Source organism: Amblyomma americanum, chromosome 3 (assembly GCF_052857255.1).
Source record: "Amblyomma americanum isolate KBUSLIRL-KWMA chromosome 3, ASM5285725v1, whole genome shotgun sequence".
Classification (NCBI taxonomy): Eukaryota; Metazoa; Arthropoda; class Arachnida; order Ixodida; family Ixodidae; genus Amblyomma; species Amblyomma americanum.
Genome location: NC_135499.1, coordinates 129,337,439 through 129,350,819, shown reverse-complemented (window position 1 = coordinate 129,350,819; position 13,381 = coordinate 129,337,439). Strand labels below are relative to the sequence as shown.

General features: G+C 43.7%; 1 protein-coding gene across 1 annotated transcript; it reads right to left on the bottom strand.

The window, feature by feature from the left end:
• Positions 1 to 7,599: 7,599 nt before the first annotated feature.
• LOC144124917 (tudor domain-containing protein 1-like) lies at positions 7,600 to 13,077 on the bottom strand. Its single transcript, XM_077657865.1, has one exon. It carries the CDS (start codon positions 12,348 to 12,350, stop codon positions 9,972 to 9,974), a length of 2,379 nt encoding a protein of 792 aa, XP_077513991.1. The 5' UTR covers positions 12,351 to 13,077; the 3' UTR covers positions 7,600 to 9,971.
• Positions 13,078 to 13,381: the final 304 nt, after the last annotated feature.

Sequence of the window (13,381 nt, the reverse complement as noted above, 5' to 3'; positions counted from 1 at the left end):
GTAACACCTTCTTGCTCAAGGTACGATTAATTGCAAGATGAGTACCTCTCAGAAGTGAGACCTGCTATGTCTACCTGTTTTTTGCGCCCCCCTTCATGTATGTGTTCTACATTGCCAGTTGAGCATATGTGTCAGCATTACTGCAAGAGCTGCAACACAGGTATACTGGCCCAATGCCTGCTGATGCATAATATCATGGTGCCCCATATTAGCAAACAGTGGACCAATCATTTTGAGCATTCCTAATTGCAGCTGTAATGGTGAAGGAATGTGTCTGCAGTTAATGTGTGTGCAGAGACTTGCAGGTGTAGCAAAGATACAGATATATTATATATGGTTGCAGGAATTAAATGCAAGTGACGGAAAACTGCACCCAATGGGAAAAAAAGGAAACGGGGAGAAACATGAGCCGCATGAATTTTTCTTGCTGCAACTCACCGTTGTATGTCAGTTGTTTGCAAAATTAAGCATTCCATGCCCCACAGCAAACACTCATGGTAAAAAAAAATTGAAATTAAAAAAAAATGAATCCAAACCACAAAACACTTTCCATGACACTTTTGTATCTTATTTTCAATAAAAACAAAAAAACAAGATTTTTATTCTACGTATTTATAAATATAAAACTCATAAAGTCTCCTGTGTATAATTTACAGCTTGATGTTGGGCCTTCCTTTGATTGGCATAGGTTTTTATGCATTTGAAATTGCGGCAATGATTTTATTTTTGTAATGTTAGTGTTTCTTTCGTGTACAATTTAGCTTATGAAGCAGATAGGCGCAGAGCATTTGGCATAGTCTGTTGGCCTGCACTAGACCGCAACCTATGATAATACGCAAATAGCAGACCAGCAGAGACATGTCCAAGTTGCCAATGCATTTAGATACTCAAAAGGCCACCATTATCAGTTTGATTTTATGCTATCAAGAGTGTGGTAATTTTTCATCCTGCATAATGCATGCTCCATACTCTAGGTGATGCTAAGGATGACCGTATGACTTATGGCCACTACAATCACAAGCAGAGCCTTAGTATTCTGCCTTTTCAGTCATACATTTATTAAATTTCTTTTTTTTCAACCAATCACTTCCATGGTCCATTCCTGATGGCACAGAAAGAACCACCTGGGTTGCTGGAGAGAATTTGGAACAACTTGCACTGAAAAGATCATATGGGAAAACTTTTTATTTTATTCGGTTGTCAGGAAAATAGCAAATCTGTAGCAACTAAAATTTCTTGTTAGTAAAACATTTTTTCGCAGTCAGGTGCATGAAGTGAAAAGTGGCATCTATCGCAGTGCCGACAGCTTTCGTTATTTTTCCCTGAGCTTTGGGCAATAAATATGTTGGTTATACCTTCTGCTATGCCATGCTTGGGAGGTATTTGGTGATCAAAATGGTGCCCTCGACAAGACCTTAGACGCATTTGGGATGGAGCTGCAGCTGCTTTCTAGGGCTCTTGTGCCAGGCGAACACAGTCGAATGAATATTTTCGACAAGATAAACTTTCCTCTCTGTGTACAACATTATTTCTCAGTCACTTTTGGTAGAATATGTGGCTGTCGTAAACAGCAAAATACATCACACTGACGAATTTTCTTGCAAGCTTTCAGATTTCCAAGCCAGTGCTCAAGCTACACCTGAAGTGCGAGGCTCAAAGTCCGAGTCCTAATCCTCACCTTGCTGGTCAAGTCACGCTCACTATTTTCAATATCATCTAAAGGTTAGGCTATTTGCAGTCTGCATACCCTCACTGTCAAAAAGCAGCGCATGAAATTCAGAGCCCCTGAAACTTCAGTCTTCCCACGATACTATGGTCGCATGCAAAAGTGCGAGAAAATAATTTCTTCTCCTGAAATATATTTTCAAGAGACATGGCAGTAACTTCTAATATAATTATTTTTCTCTTGTAGCAATTTATTAATGCAATTAATTGCATTGAACAGTTATTATCGAGGAAAAGTATTTAATTGCATCAAGAATACATTTGTTGGCAATGTATTACTGCTCTTTGTGTCGGCAAATGTTTGATCCCTCATTTGTGTCGGGCACCTCAAAAGCAGGAGCAACGTGAGAAAGGTCTAGGCCAGCAAAGCAGTGAAGTTGCACATGTGAGAGTGTGGTGATGTGCGCATGGCCTTAGCTCCCTTGGAACTGGGACAAGGGAAAACTATGTAGCTACAGGTGCTTCATACAAACAGAGACATAACGACACACTATTGTACGATTTCTTAGTTTTACCCAAAGCTGCAAAAGTCTTTAATCGTGCAAAAAACAAGGTTGCCCTAAATTCTTCAATCAGTAGAACGTCTATTCAGCTTGGCAAAGAGCATCTTATTTTCAAAGCAGGGCAACCATTTCAATGCCAACCTTGAAACTCACTGTTCCTGCAATGCAGTAAACTGAGAAGTGTGGAACAGTTGTAAGAGCTCCATGCAGTGTACTTTTTGTATGTCTATAATTAAAAAGTAATTGAAATTTCTTGGGAAAGTAATTGTAATGTAATGTCATTAGGTTTTGTGAGCAGTAATGTTTTGTGTAATTCAATTTAATTACATTTCAAAAGTAATTTTGCCATGTATGATTTTTGAAACTAGTGAGCACCTAGTGTCATGTGGCATGAAGAATACTATCCAAAAATAAGCAGCAAAAATGGGGTTGCACTCTGTTGATATTTAAAGCAACTATTTTGAGATGAGGATGGTGAATCACAGTCCTTGGGTATGAACGGATTAAGTGCGGACTCAGCTTTCAAATCACGAAAATCTCGAAAAAATTTTACTTCTAGAAAACACCAGGTTTATCTATAATGTCTTTCTAATTCCAAACATTTTCCCTGAAAACAGCCAAGAAGTGACCTTAAAAACAGTTTTTTTTGTGTGTGTGATCATAGGTAGCAAGAAACTAACACAGATGTCCGTGAAAATACAGCAGTTTTCTCAAAACTGTTTTTTGACCCGACAGCCCTGCTTAGAGATGACAACGGCTTCTTAGATTTTCATGCAGTTTGTTGCCTTCTGTTCCTTAATAAGTTGTTTATGTAATTTCTGTTTCTGAATTACTGTTACTTTTTGACACTGTGACTAATTTGACAAGACGGTAATGAGCGCATTAGGTGAGCATGATTATAATGTTCGGTGTAGAAAAACCTCAGGTTGATAACAATATTTTGAGAATGGTGAACCATTCCTCTAGCTAAAATTTAAGAGCGACTCTAGGCTCCTACTATGTTTTGTTTTCAAGCCAAGCTTTCTGAAATTTTGGTATAGCAAAAATGCACATAAAAATTTATGTGAAAACTAGTGAAAATTTGTATTTCTTCATTTAGTGTGCTTCCCAATAACTATGCAGACTTTCATCACTCTACGCCAAAAATAACCCTCTGCAACCCTCCCTCGAAAAAAGTGTAGTATGCTTTGAGGGTATGAATAAATTAATAAAGGATGCCTTGCTCATTTTAATGGCTGGATTAAACGCAGCCCCTACACTGTTTGCTCCCAGCGAGCAATGCACAGCACAACAATGAAGAGTACACGTGACTGAGATGTTGGTCGAATGTTTAGGGGAACTTTTGTTTAGGTGCTAGGAACTTTCACCTCCACAAGGTAGTTGAAAGCATCGGCTGCTATTAAAGATGACCGTCAAGAGAGCGGCGAGTTCTACAGGCCGCAATTGAATAGAGAACATGAAAACAATGTAGCCAGCGCTGCACATGTCCATTTCTGCCACGTAGGAAACACACGTGGGCTTCAATGTTACCAACAACACAATATTACACAAGCGCTGCATCCCTGCTAAGGAAAACAATACAGAAAGTTTTTGAAATAAATCAGAACAATGCGCAATCAAATCCACTATAAGTAAATAGTTGCTTTCATCTTCTATCACACTTTATGCATCTAGTCCCATGCTAAAATAAACTTGAAACGTGAAACTATCCTCTGAGCGCTAGGTGTGTAGCAATGGGCAGGACCAATAGCACCAATAACATGACATTTCTGCTCAACTGACCTTGTTCCTGCTATGGCCAGAGCTGCAGGTCACATCACACTGGTTGCACATTTCATTCCTTTGCTTTTGGGCACATATTGTGAGTGCCATTAGTTTGGTAATAATAAGTATTTTAGGCAGCAAATATATACACTGACTAAGCATGTTTGGAAGACACTGGCAAGCACTGCTAAGGGACTGAACTGGTGACACCTTTCAGGTCTCTTTTTATATTGATAACAAAAATTGGCGCGAGTTCAAATGATGCCCTTGAGTGCTTCTATGCATATGCCTGGCTGATCCCACCTGTGGGTAAGTGCTGTTAAACCTATAGAAACGGCAAAAAGTACAGTGACTGCCTAGGTGAACTCCTCTCCTGCGGGAACAAGTCTCTCTTATGCATTTCCCAGCCGACTGATGAGTCATCAGGGAGGTCATCCGGCCCATTTCTGCCCGAAATGACATTGGTAATAAATGCCAGGCCTGAGTAAACACCTGAAAAAGTACAGGGGATGTATAGGTTGGAGACAGCAGCATTTTGCACACAGCATGCAGACAGCAAGAACCATGCAAAGTGTGCAGATATTTTAATTTCCACAGTATCAGCACATTTTATAATTTGAAAAGTTATCAATTGATATGCACGTATGGCTGCCAGCAAGCAGAACAAAATGAATGTGAAGTAGTTGAGATGACCACACAAGCACTGACAACTTAAATCTCTGAGCATGGTGACAATCTTGTCCAAGAAAGAAAGCTAAAATTGGAAACATGAATACATAAGCACAATGAAATCGCAGGGCACATGTCAATAATTGCACATGCATAATGTTGCTTGATGTCAATAAAAAGCTAAAAATGAAGCTCTCAAAGTATAATATAAGTCTGGCATGGTAACAGACATGGTATATGTCTTATATAAAAAATACATGCAGTTAACCGTATATGTAAATGTTACCACCATCACTGCCAGTTTCTGCAGACTGACTTATCAGCAAGGCATTGCAAAGACGTCTCTTCTAGCCCATCAGCATGCTTCTTGAACTTTGTGAGACATCTGACAGATGCATAGAATAATGAAATTTTTCCTCTTTGATCAATTCCAGTTTATTCTGCTTTTTAAAATGCACCAAACTGATTTATTTTTCAGCATGCCTTCTAGCTGGGATTGGGGAGAGAAACCCATTGGTGTAAATCAATGTTGACAAGCCAGCAAACTTTTCCTTACCACTCGTGCTTATGTTGATTTCATGCTCGTATCGCTAAGAGAATTCAACAAACATAATTAGACAGTGGAACCTTTTACCAGCTATTGGAATGACTACTCATCGCACCAGTCTCTCCCGACTTTTGTCTTTCACATGTCCTAGAGCTTGTCATGCTTGATTGACTACAGTCCAACGAATTATTCTGAGCAAATTGAAGAAACTGAAACAAAGATTACAGAATGTTTGGTTGAAAGAATGCAGAAAAGAAGAAGAGGGATCTGGACAAAACGATACACAGAAATAAATGTCCTCCCATCATACGTACTTGCAACAACATGTTACATTTCACGCCTAGGCAGAGTCTATATATTGACTAACATCACAGCCATGGAGATCAAATCGTATGGTTACAACGTCTAAAGCTACCTCGACATGGTTGGATATATGCAGTTGCAAATGCCCATTTCCTTTCCTATGACTTATTAATTTCAGATAAATATCAAACTCAAATAAACAAACATTCGAAGGCAACAACTGTCACAACTTGGCAAATGCGTGCCTCCCTACAGCAGCAGCCAGTGAATAGCACATAAACACAGCCAGCACCTTGACAGCGCGCCATGAAATTTCTACCTTGACTGCAGGTATCGTATTTTGGCCGCAGCTTCCTTAGCTAGGGTGAAGTCTTCGGCTGCGTCACACTTCGCAACTGTGCCCTCCTTGTATCGGAGCACGAAGAGTTTTGTCTGGAACACACCGGTGCCCGAGACTCCAACAAAGACGGCCTCCAATTCGGCATTTCCTGTCTATCGCCACGGAGGCGGAGGTCGAGTGCACGTCGCCACGCCGTGCAGGCAGCACGGGATGGCGACGCACGGAGTCCTGGCGTCCTTTGCTAACAGCGAGTACAGCCTGTCAAGGCTCAGAACGAGCGTCAGGCCGTGGTCCAAACAGTACACCTTGGCCGAAACGTCCCACCCCGCCGCGTTTCGGTGTACATCCGTCACGCATGCGCGGGCTGGGCCAGCCAACGCTCTCGTGTCGGCCACGCAGTACTGGCCTAGTTGCACACTGTACAGGTGTCTGTTGACACCCTTCACGAAGTCCGTTATATACGGAAGTTTGCTTTTGGCGAGTCGAAGCCAGAACTTCGTTGGGCTTTCAAAGTTAGCCATTGTCACGGAATAAGGCACGTTGAGGGGAAGGCTTTTGGGGCCAGGAAATATCGGCCAGGTCTGCGCTGGCCTGGTCATTGAGCTCGGGAAATAGTGCAGTCAGCAAGTGTACTACATTGACTGGTACTGACTGCAGTCCTGCAGCAGAAGACACGGTTAAAATTGTAACTGCGTGTCACCTTTCATAAGAAGGCGCTGGCAGGCATTTCAAGTTTCGCTCGTTTCAGAGAACACCACTTGTTGCCGCTTTCTAATCCACATACTTTTTTCGGTTTCAATTCACCTGAAGTATTTTTATATCAAATAATAAAATCATTCTATTTCTATCCTGATTGTGGCAATATTTTTGTACAAAACTTTTTTTTTAGGAGACGTAGTTTAAAGTTAGTTTTCTTTTCTATTACTTTTTACATTATCATCATCATAACACAGTCACACACACGTAAAGATGGCGGCCGACAGTCATAAAGGGATGGAGTTAGTTTGCAAATCGCTCTTTGTACGCTTCCTTAAATAATGTGCGCTTTTTTAGAGATACAGATTTAGTTTGGAAATCACTATTTTTACGGTTCCTTAAATAATGTGCGCTTTTTTAGGTGCATAAAGTAACAGTATATTTGTGTTTCACATGTTCCTTAAAGCAAATTGCAAGTTACAATGTCTGACAGTGTTTTTAATCAGTCCTTCATTCAATTCATTTGCTTTCGGTGCTGTCACAGGCGTGCCGTATGCTAAAAACTCCTGTCAGGAGCATTGTATGCCTTTTTGCAAACAACAGAAATAAGGAACCCTTACTGTGACGTATGTGCGTTGTGGAGCATTCACCTCAACCACACTGTGAGGGATGGGATGAAGGAGGGCGTGAAAGAAGGGGGTTGGGGGAAGCAGGATGTGCCACAGTGGAGGGCTCTGGAAAAATTTCGACCACCTGGGAATCTTTCTCTTTCACGTGTGCTGTGATGACATCGCACAGCACATAGGTGCCTTTTGCGTTTCCCCTCTACCAAACCCAGCTGATAACTTTAGCCGTGCTAACTCTGAAAGCATCATCCACCAGTATTGTTCCAGCCAGTACAACATCACTGCACCATTTCACAGGATAAAATGTGATGGAAGGTAAAATAAAATAAAGAGCCACCGCAGAGCTTGCTCATCATGCAGAAAACCAACTGTAGACAGCGATCGTTTGCTCAAAAGAACACGGAGAGAGGAAAAAGACACGCACATATGCTCAAAGCAAAAAAAATTTAATGTGTAGGACACTGTGCAAGAAGGAAAATGCCAATACTACATCCTCAGTGCTTGTTATAAACGAAAGCAATAGTGAAGATCAGGTTACGATGGCAAATAAGTGCCTTAAACCTCCTTTCCCAAAAGGTCGCTTCAGTTCTGCATCCAACATGTCTGACACACAGTTCCCCTCTGACACCTTACTTCTGTTACAAACACAATTTCCCGTGCACAGTAATATTCAAAAAATAAGGCTTGCATTAATGCGTAGTTTGCTCTAGAGGCAAAGCATCTTTGAAGAACACTGGTATCCTGAGATTATTACGGTGCAATAGGTTGTAGTGCCGTAGTGACTATAGGTTGAGATGGATAAAAGAAAACCTTGCCTGCACCACTAATGTATCGCAGGTAGTACCTTACTGTACCATGAGCTTCTTCTTGCCCAAAAAAGAGATCACTTTTGCTCAGAATCCAGTTCACAAACACCCTAAAACCACTGTACGGCGGACCGTTCAGCTTTTCCAGTGGTCCTGTAGATGCCTGTGCTGTGCAATTTTAAATAAAACTGCACTGTCACGACATCAGTGCAAGAGTACCCCTTTACAGCATAAGACCACAATGAGATACCTGTGAGGGGGCCAACTTGTGTGCATACTGGCAAGGTAAAATTTTGCCATTGTGCTCAGAGGCCGTTTACAGCAAAATACTTAGAAGCATGGCTCATTTGCTTATACTTCCTTTTTTTATTGCGGGCTCTATGCCCGCAATTACAAGAATCCCGGAGACTGCCACCCTATCTTTGCACCCTGCATGCCATTCTGGCTCTGGTTTATCACGAAACAGGCTTAATGCTTGTTACTTTTGTGCTGAGTAATAGTTTACATGCATAACCGGGAACAAAGTCTGATTAGACTTCTGTGGCTATCAAAGCCAATAGCTCTGGTGTTACACAGCGGCTCGAGCCCAACTTGTGGACTAGAATCTTGTAAACTATGGTAGTCCAATGGAAGTGATCCTTTATAGACATGACAGCTATGTGCTTGGACCACTTTTTGCGTGTCCTGACGCCGTATTTTGTAACAATCCATCTCCTTGCTATTTCATTTGGTCCTTTGCCATTGGTTGCTGCTCCCATTGCAGCAGAACATTAGAGCAGGTGTTACGCTGGTTATGACAGAAACATGCTCACGATGCCACCTGCTTGCAATAACACACCTCGAGCCCCTGTCGCAATGGCTGGCGGGCACAGACACCGGAGAACGACATCTTTGACATGCCTGAAGAGTTTTATCACCACTAATTCACTCTCAACAAAGAGCATCTGAGACAAATTGGCACAGCGTGGTCCATGTGACTCGGTCGGACTGGATGTGGCAGCAAGATGCTGGCTAGTGGCGGTGCTGTGACCACATTGGCTATGTCTGGGATTTAGGCATTCACTTTCCTACCTGCTGTTCCTTTTGCAACATTGACATCATGACCAAGTGTAATGGATTATTACAGAATACAGCCCCTGGAAGCTTTGTCCCCTATAGTACCCAGTGCCACTGAAACATTAATTCTTTCTTTTTGTATAATCTAATCTCAATTTCTGCACACTTTGAGTGGTGCAGATGATGAAGAGATAGAAGGAGAGCACATAGAAAGGAGAAGACCATCAGCTTCAAACATCAAGCCTGACAAAATGTTGCACATCCATTTATCATAAAACTTCACTCTTTTGTACAACTCTTGCCATAAATTTCACATTATGGCCCACTTAACCTCGTTTGCTTTTCCAGCCTTGCCTCAAAAGGCTGAGCCAGTGCTGAATGCACTCAAATTTTCCAGCAAGTTTTCTATAAAAGCAAAGCACATTATCAAAGAGAATGAAATTTTTTATTCAGCTTGAATCCTATGTGTAGTTTTTGCAAACAATTTTGTGCAGTCAGTAAGACTTTCATTCCTTGTACTATACCTTTCATTAAATGAGAAGTCATTTTTCTCAGCGTGTACCTCATGCACAAAAATTTTATTGGTCACTGAATGCATAGTGCAAGTTGCTGCTGTAAAAAAAGCACAAATCTCACACTTATAACTCAATTTTGGGACAGAGTCATTAGGTTTGTCAAGGGTAAATGCATATAAATGATAAAACAATGCATGCAATGTCAAACACAAAAGATCATGCACACCTAAGAAGGCCCATTAAGGGCTTTTGTAAAGATGGAGTGCACACTAATTTTGGTACACAATCATCAATTTCTGTCAATGGTAAATTCATCTACTTAACAATACACGTAAGCTCAATCAAAAACAAATGACCATCCACACCTAAGAAAATGCCACACTTGTTTGCATAAACATCAAAAACAAAATATCATGCACACCTAAAGAGGCACCATACGAGTTTTTGTAGAGATGGAGCGCATACGGCATTCTTCTTTGATCGAGCGTCTCTTGCAAGCTGTCATACAGTCAGTTACATTAAAGAGCATATCATCCTTCAAAAAGTACAGCCTGACATGCAGAAGTCCATCAAAAATTCGGACAATTTCTACAAGGAGGTCCTTGCGAGTGACGCAGTTCAGAAATACCTCACGCATTTCCGCGTCCCATCCTGTCTTGTCACTGGGGCAGCTGAATCCATCTGCCACAATGCAAGCCGGATGTGCCTGCAATGGCAAGTGTGCGAAGCGCTCATCGAGGGCCTTCACCTCCTTCACTGGTACCCACTCACAAAACCCGAAGTCCACAAAGAACACCTGGAGAACATCACCGTGGCCAACTGAGACAACTTGTCCTCTGTACCAACGAGCGTCGCGACTGCTCCTCGCAGCCACAAGCTCTCCTTCGGCCTTTGTGAACAATCTGTCCTCGCTGAATTTCCTGAGATTGCACTCACGTTGCATGTCTTCCATGAGGTTTTCCAAAGACAGCTTTGACCTGGAAGCCATGTCTTCGACAATCAGCTGCTCAAACGGACTTTTCCCATATGGGAATATCAGGAAGAAGAAACTTGGGCTCTTGCATGCAGACACCTGTCCAAACACCCAGCTTCCCAAAACAGGTGGTCGCATATTTCTTGGAAGGCTCAGAACTGGCTCATTTACGTGCAGTAGCGCTGAATTTGCTTCTTCAGCAACATGGCTGTAAACGCAATACTGTCCCTGCTTACAAGTGCCCTGTGCGCTGAAAAATTTGCAGATGCGGTGACTCTTTTTGACAGCAAACTTCGAGGTTGCCACACCTGGGTCGTCGGTGTTCACACCGTAGCTATTAAGCACATCGTTGTAGTCATCCTGCATAGGATCAAACTGCATGTCTTCAAGATTTGTACTTTGTACAGGTGTTGCCTTTCTTTCAATTGGCATCCTTGCATAGCCATCTCTGATCATGCACTCAGCCACATTGCCATGAGTCTTGCTAAACAATTTTACCAGGTGGACTTTGTCACCAAATTCGTCACCACAGCTCTGTGTCTCCAGAACTTCCACTGTAAGCTTGGTGTCAGCTTGAGTGAGTGCTTCAAATCTCGTGACAGCTGCCTCTGTCCACTCTGTCCATGGTCGAATACCAGTAAGATGGAACCTCAGTGCAAGAGGGCTTATGGAACGAAGTCTTCTGTCCAACCTAAACAGGCATGAAGAACTCACTACCTTCCTATTGCCATAGTCCAATAAAAATATGCGACATCTATCACAGTCCAAAATCTCTTCAACTCTTACCCTGGCTCCCGTCGCATGTGGAAAATCACGATAGATCAAGTATGAGCCTTTTTTAACTTCAGTTTCAGAGCATCCGCTCTCGCTGGAGGAGGAGCTTATAATGCTGCACACTTCCAAAAGGTCCTTCGACCTGGAAGTCAGCTGTCCATACCAGAGATCAGGTGTGCAAATATATGTGACAGTAATCTCCCAGGAATATCCCCTTGGCTCTTCCGCCGCCGCTAATTCATAGCAAGGCGCCGACCCCTCGCTGGGAGTGTCACCGCGGTCTGAAAAAGTCGATGGTGATGTTTCAGGGGTCTTGGAGCGGCCTTCTTCACATGGGGGCAATGCAAGCCTGCTTGTGGTTTGGGCCGGGTTTCCGTCCATAGCCGGGATGTCATAAAGGTAACTCAGGAATTCGGCATAGCCATTATAGACAAGATTCTCGCCAACATTTAGTCTAACCAGTCCCATTCTCTTTGTGGAGCACATAACGAACAGATCAACCTCGTAGACGCCCGTGTCCGTGACGCTGTGGAATATGGCCTCGTATGAAGGTTCGCAGGCGTCGGGCAACAAATGCATCAAGTCCGAGCGCGTGCTGCGCAATGTTGGCCGTAACCTATGCAGGCAACATTCCACGGTCCCGCGCGGTTCGGCTGTCGCTTCCGCGTCGATGGGGTACACACAGTCCAGCTCGACAACATCCTCGCGGCCGGTGTCGACGTAGAGGATTCTGGCCAATGCTTGTAAGCCGTTCGGATTTTTGTGCACGTCTCTTATCTGCGCACGAAGACCCTCTTCCATTCTGCCGTTGTGGCACACCAGGCAATACATTCCAACAAAGACTTCGTGTACGTGGCGTCTCCAGTGGGCAACGCAGAAGTTCTCGTATGCGTATTCAGGAAAGCCAGGCGGGTTGTAACGCAGGAAGACTTTGGCTGGTCCATCGTAGTAAGTCACACGAACTGGGACGCAAACTTCAAGAGGCACATCACGCGGCCGCGGTATTGAATGCGTCGCAACCACTGCGGTCTCAACACACTTCTCCGGAGCCATCGTGGATTTTCTGCAGATGCCTTATGCCACAGCGATGATTCCGCACAGCAAGAGAGAGATCGCGGCACGACACGACTAAGCGATAATCAAGGAAAAATTAACGGAGACTGCCGAAAACCCCGTCCGAAAGCGCTCCGATTTGTATGAACTGTGAGCCCCGCGGCACCAGCGTCTCGAACTATTTCGGACACAGAGAACACCACCTGGCTTCGGCTTTGACTGCTGTAATTCCGTAAGGGCATTGTGAGGATCAGGCTCGATGAGGCAATCCATGGGATGAGGCCAATAAAGCCGGTCGTGGATGAAGCTCCCGTCACAACGTTGCCGCCGCCGCGGTGGCTGAGTGGTTATGGCGCTCGGCTGCTGGCCCGGAAGACGCGGGTTCGATCCCGGCCGCGGCGGTCGAATTTCGATGGAGCCGAAATTCTAGAGGCCCGTGTACAGTGCGATGTCAGTGCACGTTAAAGAACCCCGAGTGGTCGAAATTTCTGGAGCCCTTCACTACGGCGTCCCTCATTGCCTGAGTCGCTTTGGGACGTTAAACACCCATAAATCAAATCAGCCACAACATTGCTCGTCACTCCAGTCTCGTGCTCGTACAAAATGCGCACCTTTTGGGGGTGGCTTGAGCCTCTTGAAATGCGTGCCAAATGGCTTAGCACGGTGGTGCAAAGCTCGTGGCGTCAGCGGTCGTGACACGAATTTTTATGGCATTTTGTGGCCTTCGTCTGAAGCCCGACATTCATCCAGTGTCGTTCAAAGCGCGCTAGCAGACGACGCTAGCAAATCTGCGCAGCGACAAGGACGACACGACAATCAGGCAACGGGGTCAGAGAAGTAGTAAGAAATTGGGCAGAGAAAATAACAGAATGCACAAGAATGGATTCCCCAAGGGGTCCAGCCGCGCGACATTGCGTTGGACGACTGTGCGTCAACCCAAACGTAATTACTTGAGCTGTTCCACTTCAGCGGCACACATGATAGTGGCTAACGGTTCAAAAACACTACCGCTTAAGTCATTAAACTTAGGT

Coding starts and splice junctions, on each gene's coding strand:
- LOC144124917 (XM_077657865.1), bottom strand. CDS start 12,350: ATGGCTCCGGAGAAGTGTGTTGAGACCGCAGTGGTTGCGACGCATTCA.